The 22,435-nt window shown below is 40.7% G+C and overlaps 2 protein-coding genes across 5 annotated transcripts; one reads left to right on the top strand and one right to left on the bottom strand.

Moving 5' to 3' along the window:
• The first annotated feature begins 3,552 nt into the window (after positions 1 to 3,552).
• On the top strand, positions 3,553 to 17,666 carry smarcad1a (SWI/SNF-related, matrix-associated actin-dependent regulator of chromatin, subfamily a, containing DEAD/H box 1 a). Of its 3 annotated transcripts, none has more exons than XM_034234811.1 (23): positions 3,553 to 3,665; positions 4,612 to 4,747; positions 4,821 to 4,950; positions 5,177 to 5,246; positions 5,514 to 5,608; positions 6,007 to 6,108; positions 6,717 to 6,795; positions 7,153 to 7,847; positions 8,388 to 8,584; positions 10,756 to 10,846; positions 11,257 to 11,356; positions 11,580 to 11,639; positions 11,809 to 11,884; positions 12,011 to 12,146; positions 12,267 to 12,398; positions 12,700 to 12,795; positions 13,159 to 13,276; positions 13,388 to 13,503; positions 13,686 to 13,874; positions 13,987 to 14,105; positions 14,256 to 14,438; positions 14,662 to 14,768; positions 16,450 to 16,511. In XM_034234811.1, the coding sequence occupies exons 2-23, from the start codon at positions 4,617 to 4,619 to the stop codon at positions 16,509 to 16,511; spliced, it is 3,084 nt and encodes a 1,027-aa protein (XP_034090702.1). In that variant the 5' UTR covers positions 3,553 to 3,665; positions 4,612 to 4,616. The 3 variants fall into 3 exon arrangements, with proteins under 3 accessions (XP_034090702.1, XP_034090701.1, XP_034090703.1); XM_034234810.1 differs by lacking the exon at positions 3,553 to 3,665 and adding an exon at positions 3,915 to 4,017 and having other exon boundaries at positions 16,450 to 17,666; XM_034234812.1 differs by lacking the exon at positions 3,553 to 3,665 and adding an exon at positions 4,470 to 4,491.
• A 210-nt stretch (positions 17,667 to 17,876) lies between these two features.
• Positions 17,877 to 20,946, bottom strand: prf1.5 (perforin 1.5). 2 transcript variants are annotated; one of them, XM_034234830.1, is made up of 5 exons: positions 20,660 to 20,946; positions 20,032 to 20,327; positions 19,606 to 19,877; positions 19,169 to 19,310; positions 17,877 to 19,030 (listed from the first exon to the last, which is right to left on the bottom strand). In XM_034234830.1, the coding sequence occupies exons 2-5, from the start codon at positions 20,299 to 20,301 to the stop codon at positions 18,143 to 18,145; spliced, it is 1,572 nt and encodes a 523-aa protein (XP_034090721.1). In that variant the 5' UTR covers positions 20,302 to 20,327; positions 20,660 to 20,946; the 3' UTR covers positions 17,877 to 18,142. The 2 variants fall into 2 exon arrangements, with proteins under 2 accessions (XP_034090721.1, XP_034090720.1); XM_034234829.1 differs by having other exon boundaries at positions 20,032 to 20,307.
• Between the last annotated feature and the right edge of the window lie 1,489 nt (positions 20,947 to 22,435).

Here is a 22,435-nt window from a genome sequence, read left to right as displayed (position 1 = left end):
CTATCTATCTATCTATCTATCTATCTATCTATCTATCTATCTATCTATCTATCTATCTATCTATCTATCTATCTATCTATCTATCTATCTATCTATCTATCTATCTATCTATCTATCTATCTATCTAGTGTGTGTTTGTCTCTCTATGTATTTTTGGGGGGTGGGGGGGTTACATCCCAGACGTGTTACCACGGTGACAAGGTGCTCCCTGCCGCCGTCGGGTCTCGGCCAAGTTTGGGCGCCTTGGTGACTGGGTGGTGACAGACTCTGTGACGAGTCGGCTGGGACACCACGATTGGGTCAACCATAAAAACATGGATATGAAATGCATGCATGTCACATGCAGGCAGTTAGTATAACACATGACACATAATAAACACATAATATATGCAGATGCAAGCTATTTGCATATTTCATGCATAAAGTGTAAAACATGTTTTATTATCAAAAGCACTCACAAATACAGTATGTGGGTTAGTGTGCGTGTGTGTGTGTGTGTGTGTGTTTGTATTTCATGTGGATATTGATATTGAATTCAAATGTGTTTTCAAAAGCAGTAAAACGTCACATCACCTGCTTCCCTTTTGCACATTGATTGAATCCAGTCAATTATCTCAGTTAACGCCTCTAGCCAAAATGTCATCACCCTCAAATCTAAGCTGTGTGTGTGTGTTTGTGTGTGTGCGCACGTGAGTGTGTGTCTGTGTGTGTGTTTTAATGCACATGCTAATGAATTGCCTCGGTATCTGGACAGCCTGGTGATTTATATTTCTGTGTTGTTACATATGCGCCTACTTGTCTGTGTGCCTTTCCCAAAGTAAACGGACACATGTGCAACAACCCTCACAAAACAAAAGAAATTAAACAACAACAAAAAAGGACTGTACAAGTGCAGATGTAAGGCGCACACACGCATAGACACATGAATAAAAACCTTGACCAGGAGGACAGGAGAAGGCAAGGAGCCACAGTTTGAGCTTCCTGCTGTGAGGGGTCATGACCCCTATCAGACTCTGTGTCAGTCTGCCTTTTGTGCCCTGGGTATAGCAAAAACATACACACACACACATGAACTCACATGGTCTCCATGACAATGATGGGGGCGACAGTAAGGCGGCAGGGTGGCGCTATGGTGTTCTGACCATAGACCCAACCCAATCATAATATATTCACTGTATCTGAGCAATGGCTACAGGTGTAAGTACATTAGTGGGGACATTTTACTGTATCAGAGAAAAGTCAGTTAGGACAACCGAGGGGTCTAATGCAAACAGTCTGTATATTATTTCATATTTGTATTATATTATACTGTTTTGATCAGGTAAAACCCCAGATTAAAAATACTTTGGGTGGGTTAGGGTTTGTGTGTGTGTGTGTGTGTGTGTGTGTGTGTGTGTGTGTGTGTGTGTGTGTGTGTGTGTGTGTGTGTGTGTGTGTGTGTGTGTGTGTGTGTGTGTGTGTGTGTGTGTGTGTGTGTGTGTGTGTGTGTGTGTGTGTGTGTGTGTGTGTGAAGTAGGAGGGTATCTGCTATTGACTTTGACCATCAAGACTAAACGATGAAAGGAAAAGTAACACATCATTGTAGATATTTTAATCATTACATTATATGATACTCTAACAATTCACATTATGTAGTTTTTTGCACAATTCTTGAAAGCAAGGTTACCTGAGAGCCAGAAGAACCTGGCGTTTTGAGTGAGTGAGGCTGCTTTCAATAAAACTGTGCAAGAAATATTTTGAGTCTCATAAACTTCATTATCAATATAATTTGAATAGTTTAAATAGACCTTTTTCAGATTAAAGGGGATTTTACATAGTTCTTGTTTTTGAATAATCATATTCTATTACCTTCTTTTCTATCCTGTTACATACTATGTTCTCTCTAATAAACTTGTGTTACCCTGTGTTACCCCCTTTATTGCTGCTTGAATAAGGAAGGCTGCTCTGCATCGCAATGGGATAATCTTCCCCCCCCCCCCCACCCCCTTAACCTGTCTGCCTTTTTTCCCCTACTCCCCCCCCCCCCCTACCCGACTTGTAAAGCGACCTTGGGTTTCCTGAAAGGCGCTATAAAAATATTATTTATTATTATTATTATTATTATTATTATTATTATAAGGACCCAGCACACGACACGAGTTTCTGCAGGTAGACCTCCTCACAGACCCTGATCCCATCTCAGAGAATGTTCAGCTGCCGCCCCCTTTTGGTCAGAAAATGTATCACAGTTTTGGTCTCACCAGATAAAAAATGTTGGTAAATTTCACATTGTGGCATCTAGTGGACAACTTGTGTAGAAGAACTTTGTTGAAAAACATTATATTTGAACTATTATTAAACTGACTTGTCAAACATAACTAATAACGTTGATATTTGCTGCTATCCAGTCAGGTGTGCACTTGCACTTGACAGGCACGACTAAATGAAGTAGAGCAATTGTCATACATAAGATTGTTGTATTGTTTTAGTTTGACCAGTCAATACATGCTGTGTGAGAAATGTTTACTGCAAAAAGACTGAAAATGTACCAAACTGGATGACGAAAAAAATTGACAAATGAATGAGAAAATATATAGAGATTGTTTTTTGATTGACTTCTATTATTATCTTTATCCACAGGAGAACAACTTGGAATAGCTGAAAGACTAGCTAAAGTCCCAGTATTCAGACACCTCTCCAACAGATCATCAGGTAATAACACTTCAAACAGGGCAATCAGAACACAATTTAATCATACAGTAACTAATTCAATTTCAGAATTATAAGGTCAGCTTTACATTTGGACAATATTATTTATCCCAATCATGGAAACATTATTACACTTACAATGTAAAAAGCTTATAAAGATGTCTATCTTTTACATTTTCTCCCAGGGATCAATAGAGTTGTTATCTATAATAATGCATCATCATTTACTGGTTGAGTACAGTCAATTAGTAATGTTAATCTTGATCTGCAAAGCCTAGCAACTAATATTATCCCAGCTATGTTTAGTGGAGTAAAACATAGGTTTAAACAGTTAATGTAGTGGAGTAGAAGTATCAGTAAATAGCAGTTCATGGAAATATTCAAATTAAGCCAAGCCAAGCCTACCTAACAACAATTGTTCTTAAGTAGGCCTGTTGAGTAGTTACTTTCCAACGCTGCACACAAATAATGTGGCTAAATCAGGGTAAATCCAGTCCTACAAGCTCTCTTTGACCTCATATAATTGTACCTTTCATAATTAAATCACTTTTAAATAGTCACCACCGCGCTGTGTGCACTGAGATGAAAGGTTTCATAAGCCATATTGGAGCGACTGTCAAGATAGTTCCCCTCCTACTCTTATAATACCACTGTGGAATCAACCGTTTACAACTCTGTTACAACATGACACCATAATACCTTGTATTTTAGATTACACCACGTTAATCCCTTAAAACCAGGGGGAGAATAGAAGCAATAAATGCATAGCTGGTCACTTTTGAGCCGGAAAAACATTATGAGCGCAAAAACGGAAGTAGACCACAGTGTATTGTCTTGACTCCTCCGTCAGTTTCCCCCCAGCCTTCTCTGACCAATCAGCGGAGCCGTCATTGCATCCTCCAGGGCCGCTTGAGTTCGCGGGAAACCGGCTCTAGTCGAGATACGAGAAAGGACCCAGGACAAAACGACTGTCTTTGGTAATCAATCAGTGTGTTATAATTCCATCTATTTAAAACCGTTGCGGTTAAAACAGGGAAGTGACACAGCTCAAAAGTGCCGTGTTTCTATCCTAACCCTGGCTGCTTTGCTAACACCCGATGCTTGTTAGCTAGGTTGTCTTATTGGCTAACAGGAACACTGTGCTTCATGCGACAGGACAGAGATAATACTACTGACTTGAAGGAGACAAAGGGCTGCCGCTGTCAGACACGCACCAGACTGTTAACATGTTCAACTTAGACCGTTTTCGTTATGATAAGAAGACGACAAAAGACAACGAAGAGGATAGTGGGTCCCAAAGTCCCGAGTCTGAGAAGGAGAACAAGCCAGGTAACGATAGCTAGCTGATGTAAAGGCTAGGCTACTGTGCTGTTAGCTAGATGTGTCATATATGCTATCGTTAGCAGTAGTTAAAATAAGATGGTATTTATTATCATGCAGCCTTTTGTTACGGGTCAAAGTGACTCTTTCCCACAGTGGGGTAGACGTCCATCAAAATGCATTCACTACCTAGTAGATGTTTCTGATTTAATGTGTTTTCATTGAAATGTATGAATAATATCTCAATTGTCAATATATCGTATGTAGTTCAAGTCGTTTGGAAAGGGAATTGTGTGTGGGCATAGAATACTCTAGTATACAAAATCCCCAACCCTAAAGGAGGTTCTGACATTATTCTCAGCAGTCACTCTCACTGTTATCATCCAACCAGAGCTGCACTGAAATAATAATGAAATCTAGTTTTAAATTCTACAGTATCCAGATATCATGATGGACACTCATTTGAATATGAGAGACAAGCAGGTGAACATTGACATGTGCCATAAAAACCAAAATAGCTGAATACTTTTCTGCTAACAGTTAGTAGTGTGCATTACTGCTGTGAATGCATCTGCTAACTTGTTTTAATATTTTGCCTTACAGCAAAGATGAAACCGGTCAAAGCCCAAACAAAGTCCAATGCCCGAGGAGTGGTTTTTGAGGAAGTCCTTACAATTGACCTAGAGGAGGATGAGCTCATCTCTGAAACAAAAAACAAAACATTAGCTAGGAAGTTCAAGTAAGTGTAAACTAAAATATCTTTTCACATTCATTCCGATTCATTCTGGTTTACAGTTTTGTTGTCTTTATAGAAACCCCATAGGAAAATCATCAAAAAATGTGGCATCAGATCACACAGATGACGAGGACTGTGAACTGAAGGAGAAAACTGACAGATTACTGGAGATGTTTCCTCAGTTGACAAGAACGCAGGTACTGGAGGTGAGTCGAGATTGAGGATTTTTAAGTTTTTGGCATTGACCAAATTAATTTGATTCCAAGGAAAAGCCCATTTGCAGGATCTGTATTGTGGTCTTACTTGATTGATTTTAATATACACTGATTTAAGCTTTATGTGTTTCATTTATGTAATGGCCAGCAATAACATGGACACTGTTCATAAAAAAACAATCCCTTTTTGTATTTTTCTGATTTGTCTCATTTTCAGGTAATTAAGAACACAAGCACATTGGATGGGGCTGCAGCTGAATGCATTTTAAGATTTGGTGATAAAGAAGGTAAATCATTTATTTGTTATAAGGACGTGCTTAATTCCTGCATGTCGTTGTAGCATGAAGAAGGTTTAGTTCATAGTTAGAGAAAAGTAATCTGCGGAAGTTTTACTTTTTGTTTATTTAATATTCATTTATATTTGATGCTTGCTCCGAACCAGAAACACAAGTAACACACAGTAAAAACTCCAAATAAAAATAACCTCTCCCTAGCTTGCAACTTTTCTGCTCTAGTTGTATATTTTGAGAGCACTGGCTGTTTTGTCTCCTCAGCCCCAGACCAAGGCAGGAAGAGAAAGCAGGATGGATCCGGCAGTTCTCAGGACAGTGGTGAGGATCAACCCAGCAAGAAGAACAGGCCATTAGAGGTAAGATAAAGAATGATCATTTATGGTTTAAAGCAATCTACACAACAATTAAAGTTCCTGTTATCTTAGTAGCCATTTCATCATACACTGCAGAGAAACACAACTTTTGGTTTGTTGCGCTTCGTGTAAAAGAAGGTTTTATATATATTACATTTTCTAACGGGCAAACATTTGCAGATATATAGATAACATCAACAGAAATTATTATTTGACCGGTATGTTCCACAAAATGATTGTAATATTAGTCATGTCTTAAGGCTGATATGATAACAGTCTGCATGACCATTTTGGCTCACCCTCCACTTCAAATGCGGGTCTCAGGTTTTTATTGATTTAAGGTGGTAAAAGGGGTTCCCATTTGCTTGTATTTACTCTTGCTTGTATGTAAACCAAAAAAGGTTTCTGATGAAGAAGATGAGGGAGACAAAAGTCCAAGCCGAGAGAAGAAGGACGCCATGGTCAGAAAACTGCAGAAAAAGTTTCCTGACCAGGACAAGGAGGTGAGGACTGAAAGACTGTCTGTGAAGCATTCGGACATTTCATTACAGACAGTGGTATTGTTTTCACCTTATGAGTCTATGTGTGTCATCATTGCAAAATGTGCTCCTGAATACATTTACTGTAGCAAGAACTACCACAGAGCAAGTGGTACTTTAGCCGATGTATATGACACTGGACTTACTTTGTGAGCCGTGGTAGGGCTGTAAGAAGTGCCCCCCACTTTATGCCCCTGGCACAATTTGGCATTATTGCTGGTCTGATCCCATCGTAGTTTATTTGTAGTGTTGATTACAGGTTTAGTACAACCTGATTCCCCCCTTTCAAACTGTTCAGGCATTGATGATGATGACATGACAACTGTGGGTGTGCTGGGCTGCCGTATAGCTCAGTTGGTAGAGCTGGTGGCCCGTGTACTGTCATCCCCTCTGTCTCCCCATTTCAAGCCTGTCTCTACAATAAAGGCACTGGTTGCCCTGAAAAAAAGAATACAAACTGTTCTCAGCATCCAGGACAGACCACAATGAAAACAAATTTTGCAAGGCTCATTTAGGAAACGGTGGATCTTATGTTTTACTTCTGACTCTTGCTGATGTCTGTCTTGTTGCAGGAGCTGCGTATGGTTCTGCAGGAACACGACTGGAATGTAGAGGATGCTCTGCAGGTTCTACAGATGTTCTCAGACCCTGGTACATACAAAACAGCTGTCATCTGAATCTAGCCATCTTTTAACTGTGTGTGTGTGTGTGTGTGTGTGTGTGTGTGTGTGTGTGTGTGTGTGTGTGTGTGTGTGTGTGTGTGTGTGTGTGTGTGTGTGTGTGTGTGTGTGTGTGTGTGTGTGGTGTGTGTGTGTGTGTGTGTGTGTGTGTGTGTGTGTGTGTGTGTGTGTGTGTGTGTGTGTGTGTGTGTGTGTGTGTGTGTGTGTGTGTGTGTGTGTGTGTGTGTGTGTGTGTGTGTGTGTGTGTGTGTGTGTGTGTGTGTGTGTGTGTGTGTGTGTGTGTGTGTGTGTGGATTCCAGCTAAGACTTTCTTTATTTCTATTGTCAGATGAATCCAGTTTCAGCTCTCTTGACTCGAATGAAAACAAATCCAGGAAATCCAAGAGCAAGCAAACGTCGAGCAAGGACCACAGGAAGTCGAGGTTACACAAAGATCACAGAGACAGTAAAAGTAGAAAAGATCGAAAAGACTCCGAAGACGACATATCAAGTGAATCAGAGGAGAACAATAAAGGTGATCAAGATGGTGATACAGAAGTTACACAGGACAGTGAGGATCCAGATTCCGACAGCAGTGTAGATTTGAGAAACAAAAGAAGCACTTCAACACTTGTAAAAAGTCCTGACTTGGTTTCTTCATCATCCTCTGTCAAGAAATTCACTACCTCTGCATTCCTGATGCCATCCTCCTCCACCTCTACTGCTCAGATGCTTTCCAGATTTGCCAGTGGGACCAGTATAGCTAAGAAGCAGGCAGCAGAGAGAAAGAAGAAGGTTCTTGCCTCAGATGAACATGTCAGTTCTGAGGGTGAAAATGACGATGAAGAGGAAACGGTAAGCAGTGAGTTTGAGGACTCGGATGATGAGCTGGATTGTAAAGGTGGCATGACGGATCTGAAGAAAGAGATGCTCCAGTTCTTCCAGGACGCAACGATCGATGAGCTGTCGCTAATCTCTGGGTGCTCTGTTAAAAAGGCCAAGAAGATTTTTGAACGGAGGCCCTTTGAGGGCTGGCAAAGTCTGGTGAGAGAATGCTTTTGTGTGTTTCCGAATGAATGAGGCAAGAAACATCAAATAGACACGCAGGTGTTTCTCGCATGTCATATTAAACAGTTTGCTAAAGTTATCAATAGGAAAAGTTGTGAATACAAAGAACAGTCGGTCGTAGAATTTTCCATCCAAACACCTGGAAAATGTGTGACATGTTCATTATTGTACTTATTGAGCGCACTACTCCACGGTCTTGTAGAGACAAGACATTTGCACAATGTATTGAATAGCTAAACAATTTTTCAGCTCATAGCACATCTTTCATACTGCTCTCGTTTATTAGATTGAGTTTTTTAACTTTCCAAACACTTCATTATCTTTTAATATATCAAACTTAACAATAATGTTAGCAGTGTTTTAGCACCTTTTTATGAAGTGTGTTTGGCCCTATAAGGGTCAGTGATTCTTGACTGTCAGGACATTTAAGGACTACTAAAAGATTGTGTTAATGGTTCCTGTGTAGATACTCCTCATATTGTGTGAGTCGTGACAGTTTGCTCTTTCCTCTTTTAGGTTGATTTCTTCACTAAGGACAAGGGACTATCGGAGAACTTACTGATGGGCTGCAGAGTTGTCTTAAAAGAGCGGAAGGTTGTCCTGGGGCTGATGTCCAAATGTCAAACCATTTCCTCAAAAATGGTCAAACAGGTCACTGCGGTAATGGAGAGGGGCACAGCGGCCCTGAAACAGCCCAAACTCCTCAACAGAAAGTGAGTAAATGCACATAAACAAAAAACCATAATTCATTTGAGTGTACCCACCATGATTTAGAGCTGTTCCAAACTCTCATTCGGCACATGAGGCTGATAGGTGCATTTATTTTTCTCATTATATGTTCTAAATATCCTGGGTTTCATTTTTTGAGAGGGTCATGGTAGATCCCTCTAACAGTGTCACTGATCAGGGGTTTTTCTAGAAAAATATAGTATGAGGACAGTACTGTGGTGCTGATCTTGTAAATAAGAAATATGAATTCTCGCGAGAACATGACGCCCGTATTAAAGATGGCGCCGCAGACGTAAACAACAACACCATGTCGGAACTCCATGAAAACAAAGCTGTCTGACGGTCTATTTGACACGATTTTCATATTTTTTGAGTAATCATACAGTTGTTGATGACCAGAAATATTGTTTTCTGCTCATCACTGTACATTATTTTTTTACGGGGAAAATCGGCATTTTGCTATGAGGGCACACGCCAAAAGTAAGAGGGCGTGGCGCCCCTGTCAGCCGGTTTAGACAAAACCCAGCTGATATTACAAGGGTCGCATCTTTTAATATTTGTTAACATAAAATATGCATTAGGACTTAAAGGTGGGGTAGGTAATTCACTTCAGAAACACTTTTTGTTATATTCCATGGAATGCTCTTAACATCCCGATAGCAATAAATACATTAAATGCTTTGACATTAAATACATATAAAATATTTCATCTGTGGAAGCTGTGGCGCTGTAAAAAGCACGACCAATCATTTTAGCCGGCTAAAATAACTGGATGGCCTACCTGCCTGTCAGCCTTCCATCTGTGCACAAACTTATCTCGTGCCCTCATTGGTCATGTCCGTGTGTGTTGGAGGAGGGGCTCTGTAAGGTAGTGTTAATTTCGTCAGCTATTTTTTTATTTAGTTTTAGTCTTAGTCCTGTGTTAAATTTCCTTTTTAGTTTTAGTCATATTTAGTCACCTTCATCCTGTTTTTATTTAGTCAAGTTTTAGTCGACTAAAAGTCTGAGCATTTTAGTCTTATTTTAGTCAAAGAAAACTAATTATTTGAGTCTACTTTTTGTCAATAAAAACTGTTGAGTCTTTTTTAGTCATCAGATTATATAGAACATTTCAGTCAAACTAGTCAAAACCAATAATTTGTCATTTTAGTATATATAAATAAATAAGATTATATCTTGTCCTTATTTGATGAAAAACACAGGTTGAATGATTATGCAGCTTTGCAGAGAGTATCTGGTCAGGTTTGTGGTGTTTTTACCAGCTGTGTTATGGCCACATTGCTTCCCTTCTGATAAAACAATGTATTCGCTTTTTTTCTCCGCCTCATTGTAGCGAAAATGGGCCCAAATATCACATCGTTTCTTTCTCCCAAGCAGTGGTGGCTTTAGACTTTTTCGTTGTCAGTCATTTTGACGGACAGGATTGTAACATTTCCGTCATAATCCATTATTACCCGTCGAGTGCACAATTTATCAATCACTCGCGCTGACGGGGGGGTATTCGGTTAACGCGAGTGCGACCACTGCTCCCAAGCCCTGTTGTTGCCATTTTATTTTCTGTTAAATAAGGTTAGTTAGACCATGAGTTAGACCCGAGTCTTCCTGACAGTTCATATTGTGCCGCTGCCCGGTGTAATTCAAATCTACCGCCGAGCGCACCACAGACACACAGCTGCTGCCCTGCCGCAGCACCGGAAATGGAACTGCTGGGAGAAAAACTGACTATCAGAGATGTAACGTTATCTTTGATAATATTTCGTCTCCTCATTTTTCGTCAACGAAAGTAAAGGGAGATTTTGGCATAGTTTTTATTTAGTAAACTACATTTTCGTCTCGTCACTTTTCGTCAACGATATTGCATGATGATTTCGTTACAGTTATTGTTTACTGCCGTCTCGTCATCGTCTTGTTTTCGTCATGGAAAAAAAGGTCGTTGACGAACATATTTCGTCATAGTTTTAGTCAACGAAATGAACACTACTGTAAGGAAGTCTGGGCATATTTTTTTCGGTTGTGTACTTTCAAATTCTAGCGCACTTGAGCTGGTTTCTCCATTCTTACCTACCCTACCTTTAAGGATGACATACAGTATGTGTTGTTTATTTAATTGTTGAATCAATTTCTTGTTCTCAGTCAGTTACCGTTTATCTTTCAGTAACCAGCTCAAACCCTATCAGCTGATTGGTCTAAAGTGGATGCTGCTTATGTATGAGCACAAACTGAGTGGGATCCTCGCTGATGAAATGGTAAGACATCCAGCCTTCATGAGATGTTGATCAAATTCATAAACATATAAATGTTAACATTTTCTAAGCCAGCAGGACGGCGGGGGCTTACAACTTGTCACCACTCAATGAGTGTTACTGTGCCACTATCAAAGAGTGTTTTGTCTGGATATGTAGCCAGGTGAAACAAAATGTAGAAAAGGAGAGAACCTGCAGCAGACAGTTCATCCTGTTGATTTAGTCCTAAGACGGTTAAAGAAGTAAGAACCTTTTATTTGTGTGGAAGTGTTGACATCTGTCAAGGTTTTTGCTGCTTGTGTGATCTGAAACAGAGATGTTCAAATATCTTTTTTGTATGTCCACCTGGCTCTTTGTTTACCTCTTTATCTGTGTTTGTTATCTGACTGTCTTTCTCTCTCTCCGTCGCTCAGGGTTTGGGGAAAACTATCCAGGCTATAGCATTTCTGGCCGAGCTGTACCAGATGGGAATAGAGGGTCCTCACCTCATCGTTGTGCCAGCTTCCACCCTGGGTAATGATCCGAAGCACTTTGCTACCTTCCTGAATATTGTGTCATTTGAATAACACACTTTTAGATTATAATGTTAAGCGTAGCTGCATGTGGTTTTTATTTTTATGGAAGAGGACCAGTAAGAAATAAAGTTGTCAACTCTTGTGTTGCTTTGGTGTATGTAAACGTTTGTTTGCGTTTGCCATTGACACTACCTTTGGTGGTTTCCTTTTCTCTGTTGCAGATAACTGGGTCAGAGAGATGAAGCTGTGGTGTCCACGCCTCAAAGTTGTAGTCTATTGTGGTATGACTCCTCTTTCATCTTTTCACATTGAAATCTCTCCTATGGTTTTCCATGAACCTCGCATATGTGTGAACTGTGTTTAATGTTATCAATCATAGTTGTGTATGCAGTACACAGTCTCATTCAGGGACATGTCACCATTTTTAGCAGTATGTAAATGTTTACGCAGGATCCTTAGAGGACCGCCGCTACCTCAGACACGTACTCCTCGATGACAAGACTGAATACAACGTCATTGTGACCACGTGAGCAAACGCACTCTCTCAATCATATTTGACAGATTTCAGTGCTGGTGGTGGAAATAACTTTTCTCCTACACCTCAACATAACTCAACATTGTTTTATTCTATATTGTTTGATTTGTTTTACAGATATAACATGGCCATAGGAAACGATAACGACCGCGGTGTGTTCCGTAAACTGCGTCTGAAGTATGCATTGTTTGATGAAGGTCACATGCTGAAGAACATGAACTCTCTACGATACCGCCACCTTATGTCTATTAATGTTAGTTAACTGACGTTTTTTACAACCACAATCAGCATGTTTCTGTGGTATCTCCCTTTCTGTCCAAAGTATTGCACATCACAGTGTGGGATGTCTCTTTGTCCCTCTCTCGCTCCGTAGGCAGAACATCGCCTGCTGCTGACTGGAACTCCTCTCCAGAACAACCTCTTGGAGCTCATGTCTCTTCTGAACTTCATCATGCCTTCTTTGTTCTCCAGCTCCACTCACCAGCTCTCCAAAATGTTTTCAATGGTCAGTGTTTGTGTGAAAACCCGGTTCTGTTTGAAGCCGAATAACAACAAATAACTGCACGCCAACCAGATGGGGGGAACATGGTGTGACGGCTTTAAATGCTGAAACGCTGGTCAGATTAAAGCAACACCTGACTGAGCAGGCTGCTTGAAGGAAGTGATCTTCACTTTGACAACTTATCTGCGGTTTCTTTGAGTCCCTTTTTTCAAATCAAACTTTAGCAGCTATTGTTTCACTAAACCAGACCAGAACAATGTAATGCCAACTACCAAAGGAGTCAATGTTTTCTGTTTTGTTACAGAAATCCCAGGAGGAGCAGAGCCGCTTTGAAAGGGACCGTATTTCTCAGGCTAAACTCATCATGAAACCTTTTATCCTCCGAAGAGTCAAGAGCGAGGTGAGTTACAGCTACACATTTGTGTTGTGTAAATATAATGAATGTGAGAAGTCTGTTATGGGGGTAAATCTGGCAGAATCTTTTTGTTTTTCAGTCATCAGTTTTTGGTCTCAAAACCTGATGTAAAATATTGGCAAATAAATGAAATGCTTTCCCTGCATCCAGCTATGAACTGAAATAGTAGACTCCAATGAACATGTTGATTCCGTCTGTTAGGGAAGAATCAATTGTCTTAAACACACTTTAGCAAACATAGATTTTGTAGAACGTCTCTATTTGCTAAATGATGGTCACATGAGGGTAATTGTAGTTCAAACCCTGGGTAAGAATTGTAAATATGTAATGTACTTTCTTTTGTTTCAGGTCCTCAAGCAGCTGCCAGCCAAGGTGGAGAAGGTCGAGTCCTGCCCGATGAGTGAGAAGCAGCAGGTTCTCTACCAGAACATGTTCAAAAAACTCAAGACTACCATTATAGGAGAGAGTAAGCCTGTTTCACTGCTACCTGTTGAACATCCGAGTGTTACGGTATTTTTGTCAGATAACAGAAATAAATGTATGGTTAATAATTGTCCTCGTGCGTTTTTTTCTGCAGAGCGCGAGTTGTGTAATGTGATGATGCAATTGAGGAAAATGGCCAACCACCCTCTGCTTCATCGACAATACTACACCACAGAAAAGCTCAAAGCAATGAGCAAACTCATGCTCAAGGTGGGTCCGAATGCCGGGATGTCTTTTCCGCTGGGTCGTATGGCCTCCATGTTCTTTGTTTTGTTTGTTTGTGATTCCATTTGTATATCTGTCCTTTGACCCCTCCTTTCGTACCACTTTCTTTTCCTACTCCTTGTTTTCTGCCTCTTCTAAAACAAACATTCTCTTCCCTCCCCCCACAGGAGCCAACTCACTTCGATGCAAACGCTGTTCTGATCCAGGAGGACATGGAAGCGATGTCAGACTTTGAGCTACATCTGCTGTGCAAGCAGTTCTCCTCCATCGGCTCTTACCAGCTTGAAACTGAACTCCTGCTTGACTCAGGGAAATTTCACCACCTCACAGAGCTGCTGGCCTCACATAAAAACAAGGTAAATAAATATGTGCAGAACCATGTCTGCGGTGCATGCAGGAAGAGCGCAGATGCATGTATTGAAGAGTAAACATCTTATCATGGACCAACACTTTTCTACTACCTTACAGGGTGACCGAGTGGTATTATTCAGTCAGTTCACCATGATGCTGGATATTGTCGAGGTGCTGATGCGACATCTTAAGCATCGTTATATCAGACTGGATGGATCTACACCCATAGCCGACAGGTCAGTGTTTTACAGTAGAACTATGAAACACAATCCTTAAAATGTGTAGATATTGGTTAGACTTCAGTGGATTCAGTAAGTCTATCACATGTTTAATTGTAGCTGTTAATAATAAACAGTCTTTAATTCAAATGTTTCTTTTTCCTGCAGGATTGGGTTGATTGATGAGTACAACACGGATCCTGACATATTTGTGTTCCTGTTGTCAACACGTGCTGGTGGCCTGGGCATCAACCTCACATCCGCTAATATTGTCATCCTACATGACATTGACTGCAATCCCTACAATGACAAACAGGCAGAGGACAGATGTCACCGTGTAGGCCAGACCAAGTAAGATTGGATTTATGTATCTGTTTATTGGAGTGTTATCCAATGAGGTCTAGTTACCAACTTACTATATCAGCAATTTGACTGAAAACACTTCTGCAGATTCTGATGAAATCTCAGGCTGATGCATTAAGTATTCTTTGAAAACACAGGACCTCCTCCTTCCAGAGCAATGCTTCATCTATTGATTTCCTGAATGACTAATATAGCTCTTTGTTGGTATCAGGACTGTACAGGTGACGAAGCTGATCAGCAAGGACAGCATAGAGGCCATCATGCTGCAGCTGGGCCAGAGGAAACTGAAGCTGGAACAGGACATGACCGCTGCTGAAGGTAAGGAGATTTCTACACATACATATGTGACCTGCTCCATCGAAATCAGTCACATTGACCCGAAGACACATTTTGAGTTGTATACACTGTTGGAAAGAGGAGATTCCTAGCTTTCTAATGATATCTGGATTGTTTTTGTTCTCCAAATATTAAGCGAAATATGTCACATTATATAATGACTGTCACCGAGTCATCATTTTGAGAAAAAGGCCTTTAAAGTTTCCTCTTCTCTGGAATCCATCGATCTGATTGGTTATTATCGGAGCAAATGATCAAAGTAGTACGGAGGGAAGATATTTTCGTTTGGATTACTGGTCTGGGGGAAGCTCGCGCGTGTGTGTGTGTATACGTGTGTGTGTGTGTGTGTGTGTGTGTGTAATTTTGCGTATTGCGTTTGTTTCCCGGGGAAAACCCTCACGAGAAACACCGGCTGTTGTTATGCCTGCAGTGACGTTAAATTACTCCGTTCTCCGCTTGTAATTATGCCGTTAAAAGCTTCAAAGCTGTATTTATCATCTGAATTTGCTGAAACAAGTTTAATATTCTGAAAGCCAAGACTTTGTTTAATTGAAATCAGATGAAAACAAACTGTAACGGACCCTGCCGTGTTATCTATGATTACTCTACGCTTACATTCATAATGTCACCGGAGGGAGGGGGGGCGGCGCTGCGGAAGAGCAGATTGCCTGTCATCTTCCCTTTACAAGCTTAAAGAATGTATTTATCGTGTGAGTTTGGAAATAAAAGTTTAATATTCTGAAAGCCAAGACTTTGTTTGTTTAAAATCAAACAAAACACCCAAACCCCGAAAAAATAGTTTTTTACGCAAATCCACGTTTATTTTGAAATGAGCCGTTGCGACTTCCGACTGATTTCGATAGAGCGGGTCACATATGCTTTATTGACCGCATGGTCATAATCTTAATGAAGACATCTTCTAGATTTTAATTTGATTATGTAACCTAAATAATCCAAATCCAATGCTATAGCACAAACTTACTCTAAAAATAACAGACTTAACAAATCAATGACAGCAGGTAAGGAATGAGGACGAGCGGATTCCAGCACTGCTTTGCCAACAATAAAGAAATGTCCTAAACTCTGCAGAGATGCCGAGAATTACTTGTTGGGAAAGAAAAATAGTATATCAAAATGAATGTTATACTCAAAAAACAAACGGCAGTTCCAAATTTAAGAACTGATAAATATAGCAGGATTGAAGTGCAAATACAGTTTGAGCAGATTTCTTTAAACTGTAACTGTTCCAGAACATTTCTGGGATTGATAATATGTTCATAATAGTTCAGGAAAAGCACGAAAGGAATAACTTCTATCAGGTCCTACAGGCATGCAATGACTATTGTGTATACAGAAATAACTATTTATTTATATATAGAAATAATTCTTGCCTTACAATATGTAGGAACAATTTAAACATTGAATTGATAAAGTAAAGCTTTGTATGAAAAATGTGGATCAGAGAAGATGTAAGGCAACTTCCAGGTGCCTACTTGCGTTGGCATAGATTTGCAGGCAATACATCAAAAGATTAAGAGCAGTGACCAATCTGTGTCTCAGCCATATTTCTGGGCACACAGTGAATCAGGGGACTTGCGTTTATCCTAACCTTTTGAATGATATGCAAATAAGACAAAAATATAAACAATGTTGTTGTCTTCAGGTGGTGAGGGGACCATACCAGAAGATATGGCGTCTTTGCTCAAAGCCTCACTGGGACTGTGATACACAAACGGATGAACCGTGAGCCTGAACAAATAGACTTTTTATGGCATCCCTGTGATTCTGGGCAGACTTCAGTGTTTTGACTGAACACATTTTTTGTATCGATACTGGAAAACTACTGAGAACCATATGCCCGCCATTAAAGAGAAAAAAGTTCTGATATTAAGATCTAATCTACATGCTTGAGCTGTGCCTAAAATATTGTTTTTTTACATGCACACACATCAGTTGTTCCTACTTTAAATACGAGAGCAGTATAGAGGCACAACTAAACTGCTGCCTTCTTAATGTTTGCATATGTTACACAAGGATTCTCTGTTAAAACTTGATAGAAAGGGTTAAGAATTTCAGATCAAACCGTTAGTAATGCAGCAAGTGTTGGAGTACACTGCACTCGAACAAAATAATGTTCTAAGTTCCCAGAACACATGCAGTCTTATATCATTATACTCACATCAAGGTGGTGTTGCTGATTGGGTAAATTATACATACTGGTGCTCTTGGATGGAGGAAATGTTGAACTTCTAGTACAGAAGATGTAGGATGAAAGATCTTTTAACATTTTTCCTACCCGACAGTGTTGCATTGTGCCTAATGTAACACTCTTAGTTGCCAGCTTCTAAAAAGAAGAGTTGTTTACATCAAATTTGTTTTGCTTATTTGGTCCACTGCAGCAGATTAGAAAACTATACATAAATTGTTCCCATTTACATTAATTTGCTGTGTTACCATATTCAAGATGGCAGTTTTTCATCAGAAAGTCAACCAAGAATCTGATTAATTGAATTCTCTGTTATATGTCCAGTTTTCACCTTTCTTGGCAAAGACCGAATTACATTTGTATACAGATGTAACATGGTTGTGTGGTTGTAGTCGGTGCAATTATTCCAGGTTTTTTTAGTTTAAAACTAGAAAAATGTGAAATAGAATGTTTTACATATGAACGGTGCATTAATTGGTTTCTCTGCTGTTTCTACTCCTTTTTAAATATCTTGAGCTCAGTGAAGGAGGAAAGGATTTGAACAAACAGCTGCTGCATCCATGTACTGTATTCAAAGTGGCTAATGTATTGTGAGTGTAAAAGCTTTAATAAGTAATTTGTATGTTTCTAAGGTCTCTGTTTAAAAGTGATTAATAAAAAAATTGAATAAATGGTTGTGTGGTCATGCCTACATTGTTTAATCAGGAAAACCCGCAAATGGAAAGAGGGGGAGAAATTGTTTAAATAATGTAACGTGAAGAGTTACCTAGAACAAAACAAAAAATTATATGGTGCATCTGCTACTTGAAATGGTGATTGTGTGTAGCCCTTTTGGTTATCAATGCATTATTGATATATGTAATTGTATCAGACTTAAGACAACCATAGGCGAAAATCTTTATTTTGGTTTGTGCATTCGATGCACAAGACGATGACTCTGAAAACAACCTACCAAAACCTACTGAAGTGGCATTTCATATCAGGGGGAGTTGGTCTGGCATTAAAAATGTTGACAAATCATTACAGTTAAAACAAAACGTAGGACATTACAGTTTACTAGCTGCTACTGAAAGACATTTGATAATTAAAAGTGCCCCTTTTTGTATGAAGGAAATGCTCAAATCTACATTAACGCATTGTAATCTAATAATTACTCAGCATTGGGGGAATATCGTCCACATCTGAAGCCTGTCAAGTGAGCATCACATTTGATGGTATAGGTGAAATAGAGAACTCCTTTGCTCAGCTGACAGCTTAGAGAGTGAGTTCCTCGCTCAGGGAAGACAACACATCTACCCGCTACATCATTGTAGAGAACGTCTCGATCCCAGACTTCAAACCTCAACGCCTGACCAAGTTCTACCGATCCAAAGTCATAAGTCACGTTCCACACCGGGTCGTTGTTGTCCATCACTGTCTCCGTCTCCTCGTACATGCCATTGTAGAAGATCTTAACGTAGGCGTCGGTTTTTGTGAAGGTGTCTGCCCTCAGGCCTCCCGCTCTGTGGATCTCTAGCCTGAGCGTTCCTCTGCCGGCTCTTAGAGGGCAGCAGTTGTGGTCCAAGTTGGAAGTCGGGGAGCAGTTCTTGAAACCAAGCACTGCCTCCTGCAGCTGGTTATCTTTAATATACTCTGTGACGAGGCTTCTCAGATTATCACTGATCTGGGAGTCATCCACCAGATGATGCAGGGGGAAGATGGCGTAAGAAACCACGTCTGGATTATCGTGGAGGCTGTTCATCCAGCTCTGGTACGCTTCAGATGGGTCCTCCTGGTAGAGGATGTCAGGGAAGTACCTCTCCCCTCCAATAACCTCAATCTTATGGGTCATGAAGCCTTGGTAGAAGCCCATACTCATGTTACCCTTCAGGAGGTTATCGCACTTGTTGGATAAGGATACATTGCCAGGGAGGAAACCTAGAGCCATTCGGAGTTCAAAGTTCAGGCAGTTTTTGATGTCGGACTCGGAGAACCCTTTCAGAGTGGCCAGGCAGGTCCTGAAGGCAGTGATTCGCCTCACCTTGCCACCAAGCTGGACCTAGGAGACGGAACAAATATGAAAATGTTCATCATATACACCCTGCATCCTTATCTTCAGCAGTATTTGCAATTCTTTTGAAAAGACATTCTGCAGCACAAGTACCAAGACAGAAAAAGAACACTGTTCTCCACTGACCTGGTGTATGTAGTGTGTTCCATAGGTGTCTATCAGCCGTCTATATAGGGCTCTGTTCTTGGTCGTATTCAAGCTCTGTGGGAGTCTCTTTAGATGCTTTGTGAACTCTGCACTCAGCTCGGGGTGATCAGCCAGCCTGTAGCTGAAAAAACAAAAGGCATGTGCAGTTCAACCATAAAAACAAGACTTTAATCTAAAGTCTATTTAAAGAAAAAACATCTGCACACATCTTTAGCCTACAGTGTATATGGAAAACATATATTTGCCTTCTATAAATACAGGAAAAACATTAAAAGCTAGTATCTGCAGATTGCATTTACTGTAATATTATTTGGCTACTGGCCTTGCTGCATATGAATGACTCCAGGTATTTACACATCATCAAATTGCATATTCTTACTAATCACCAGTGGTACACCAGCCTCCCTTCTCTTTACCTGTAGTAGGTGCAACTGATTTCATGGGTGGCAAACGTGGCCTTGTCCACACTGTGCTGCGAACGAGCAAACTTTGCCAAGTCTGAGCGGCTTCCTCCCAGCACTGCCTTGCCAATATTATCTAAACTAAGACCCAGGCCCCAGTTGTTGTTAACCAGCGAGTTGGAGCTGCGCAGCAGGGATTCCACAGAGTGGTGGAGGGCACTGGAAAGCTGCTTACTGCAGCGGCTGAAGGGACGCCAGTCGAGCACTGCAGCTGGGAGCCTCTGAATCTGAGGAGGAGAGAGATGGCAGGATGATGGGTACAGTGCAGGGAAGAAGGAACACAAGAGAGTTATTGGTAAGAATTAGGTGAAATGAATTGAGATTGATTGAAGACACCGTGGAAAGAATTAAAAATAGAAGGCTGAGTTTTGGAGTTTTCACCTGTCCCTCTTGGAAGCGGTTTGGACACAGTGTACAGGTGTGGTTGTCGGCCAGATGAGCTTTGACATTGATGACGTATGCCCCAGTTCGACGCATCCGCACCACATCAAAACCCTCCCCAGCCAAGTTGTGGCCCGGGACAAAAGGGGCCTTCTCACACTCTGAGCCTGAGCCTATACGACAGCCCCGGATGCTGCACACCCCCAACAGGACCAGTAAATCCAATGTAAACAGGAGGATGTCGCTCCGGTGGTATCTTCCAGCGTGCATGGTTGCCTAAAGGTATCGACCATAAACTGTATAAATAAAGGTAACGTGTTCAAAGTGAGAAAGTAGTGGTTAAAGTGTGCATTTTAGAGATTCCTTCTCTGCTATGAAATACTCCCTTTAACAGGAAACAAGCAGCAAGTTTTGTCTGGCATTAAAAAAACAATCTCCCGAGGTTTGTCAGTGAACCTACTGCAGAATAGTTGCAGAATGATGTGTTACACACTAAATGCAGATATGGTTCTAATCCTCTCTGCTTTAAAAACTGGAGTAATCCTCCCACAGATGTTGGGTGTCAACTCCAAAAAAACATGCACAACAAAGACGTACTGTACAACACAACATAGACATGTAGCCTTACCTTGGACTGTATTATATGTATCGCCTTTCAGATTGTCCGTCTCGTCTTTTGGGAGCTTTCACTCTGTAGCTTTCTCTGTCTACTGAAAGTCCTCCCCAGATTTTAACAGCCAAAAAAACACATTTGTTGTGTCTCCTTCTTTTTACTAACCCAATTGGTGGTGCAGCTCACTCACTGTAAAAGATGAACTGCAAACTGACTAAACTCTTGATCCTGCTGGAAATGAAATCCCGGTTGAGAGAGCTTTGGCTTTACTGCCCGTGCTGAAAGCCTGCTGGGTGCACTCTTTTGTCCGTCCTACGCCTTATGAAAAAGGCCAAGGAGGGAGTTACCCTACTTCAGAGTTGTGTCCCTCTTTCTCTCTCTTTCTCCCCAGGCCTTAACAATTTCCTCAGCATGAGTGGGTTTGTTTTTATGTTCATGACCCAGCTCTTTGAATCCTGCACAGCTGTCTGTGTGTCTGTGAGTGTACATATGCTATTGTGCATGTGAGGGGGAGGGAGAGTTGTGTGTAGTCACGAGAGAAAAGAAAGGACACTAGGATAAGCACTTATTACGGGAAATGGCTATGTGTATGTTCGTGCATGTGTGTCTGTCTGTTGAAGTGACTGTTTTTGTGTGTATAATGTCTGAGCTGTCCTGTCTATGTGCGGATAACCTGACCAACAGTGTGAGGTCAGCCGTGGCATTGTCTGTTCTTGGATGTGGGTGGAATGTTTGTGTTTTCTCAAAAAAGTCAGGGAATATAACAGTGTTTCTTTGCGCTCTGTGCCAGAGGTTTTATTCAATGTTTTTCTATTTAGAGAATCAGTATGTGCAGTACAAGGCAAGGCAAGTTTATTTATATAGCCCCTTTCAATACAAGGCAATTCAAGGTGCTTTACAAAAATGAAAGACAGTCAGACGCATAATAAAAGATAATAAAAGAAACCTTAAAAGAAAAAATACATGAGTAAAAAGTACGTGAATAAAAAGTTACAGTGCAGTTTAAGATATGAATAGTTCACACAGAAGTTCCACTTTACTGATGCCTTTCTTTAAGGGTTCTCCGAACATGAGCGGTGTACGCTTGTATGGCACATACGTCCCGAGCAGCATACACAGAGAAAACCAGCCAGGACAAAGTCCCCAGACACTGATTCCCTGGGGTTACTAGCCCCAAATGTTCATGAACCAAAAACGAAACACAACGGCTCAGTTTCAATTAAAAGCAGCGACAAAAAGATAAGTCTTCAGCCTGGATTTAAAAGTAGTCAGAGTTGCAGCGGACCTGCAGGTTTCTGGGAGTTTGTTCCAGATATTTGGAGCATGATAACTGAACGCTGCTTTACCATGTTTAGTTCTGACTCTGGGGACAGAAAGCTGACCAGTCCCTGAAGACCTGAGAGATCTGGATGGTTCATAATTTAGCAGGAGGTCAGAAATGTATTTTGGGCCTAAACCATTCAGTGATTTATAAACCAGCAGCAGTATTTTTGAAATCTATTCTTTGACACACAGGAAGCCAGTGTAAAGACTTCAGAACAGGAGTGATGTGATCCACTTTCTTAGTGTTAGTGAGGACTCGAGCAGCGGCGTTCTGAATCAGCTGCAGCTTTCTAATAGATTTTTTAGTGAGACTAAAGACACCATTACAGTAGTCCAGTCTACTGAAGATAAAAGCATGGACAAGTTTTTCCAAATCCTGCTGTGACATTAGTCTTTTAATCCTAGATATATTCTTTAGGTGATAGTAGGCTGATTTAGTAACTGTTTTAATGTGACTGTTGAAACTCA

This window comes from Gymnodraco acuticeps, unplaced genomic scaffold (assembly GCF_902827175.1).
Source record: "Gymnodraco acuticeps unplaced genomic scaffold, fGymAcu1.1, whole genome shotgun sequence".
Taxonomy (NCBI): domain Eukaryota; kingdom Metazoa; phylum Chordata; class Actinopteri; order Perciformes; family Bathydraconidae; genus Gymnodraco; species Gymnodraco acuticeps.
This window is presented reverse-complemented; position numbering and strand designations above follow the sequence as displayed.

Bases quoted from the DNA above. Each gene is read 5' to 3' on its own strand.
- smarcad1a (XM_034234810.1), top strand. From the start codon at position 3,915: ATGTTCAACTTAGACCGTTTTCGTTATGATAAGAAGACGACAAAAGAC. The intron at 12,147-12,266 runs GTTAGTTAACTG...CTCGCTCCGTAG, and splicing joins GCCACCTTATGTCTATTAAT to GCAGAACATCGCCTGCTGCT. The intron at 12,796-13,158 runs GTGAGTTACAGC...CTTTTGTTTCAG, and splicing joins TCCGAAGAGTCAAGAGCGAG to GTCCTCAAGCAGCTGCCAGC.
- prf1.5 (XM_034234830.1), bottom strand. From the start codon at position 20,301: ATGCACGCTGGAAGATACCACCGGAGCGACATCCTCCTGTTTACATTG. The intron at 19,311-19,605 runs GTAAAGAGAAGG...TTGTTTTTTCAG, and splicing joins ATCAGTTGCACCTACTACAG to CTACAGGCTGGCTGATCACC. The intron at 19,031-19,168 runs GTCAGTGGAGAA...TCCGTCTCCTAG, and splicing joins GAACACACTACATACACCAG to GTCCAGCTTGGTGGCAAGGT.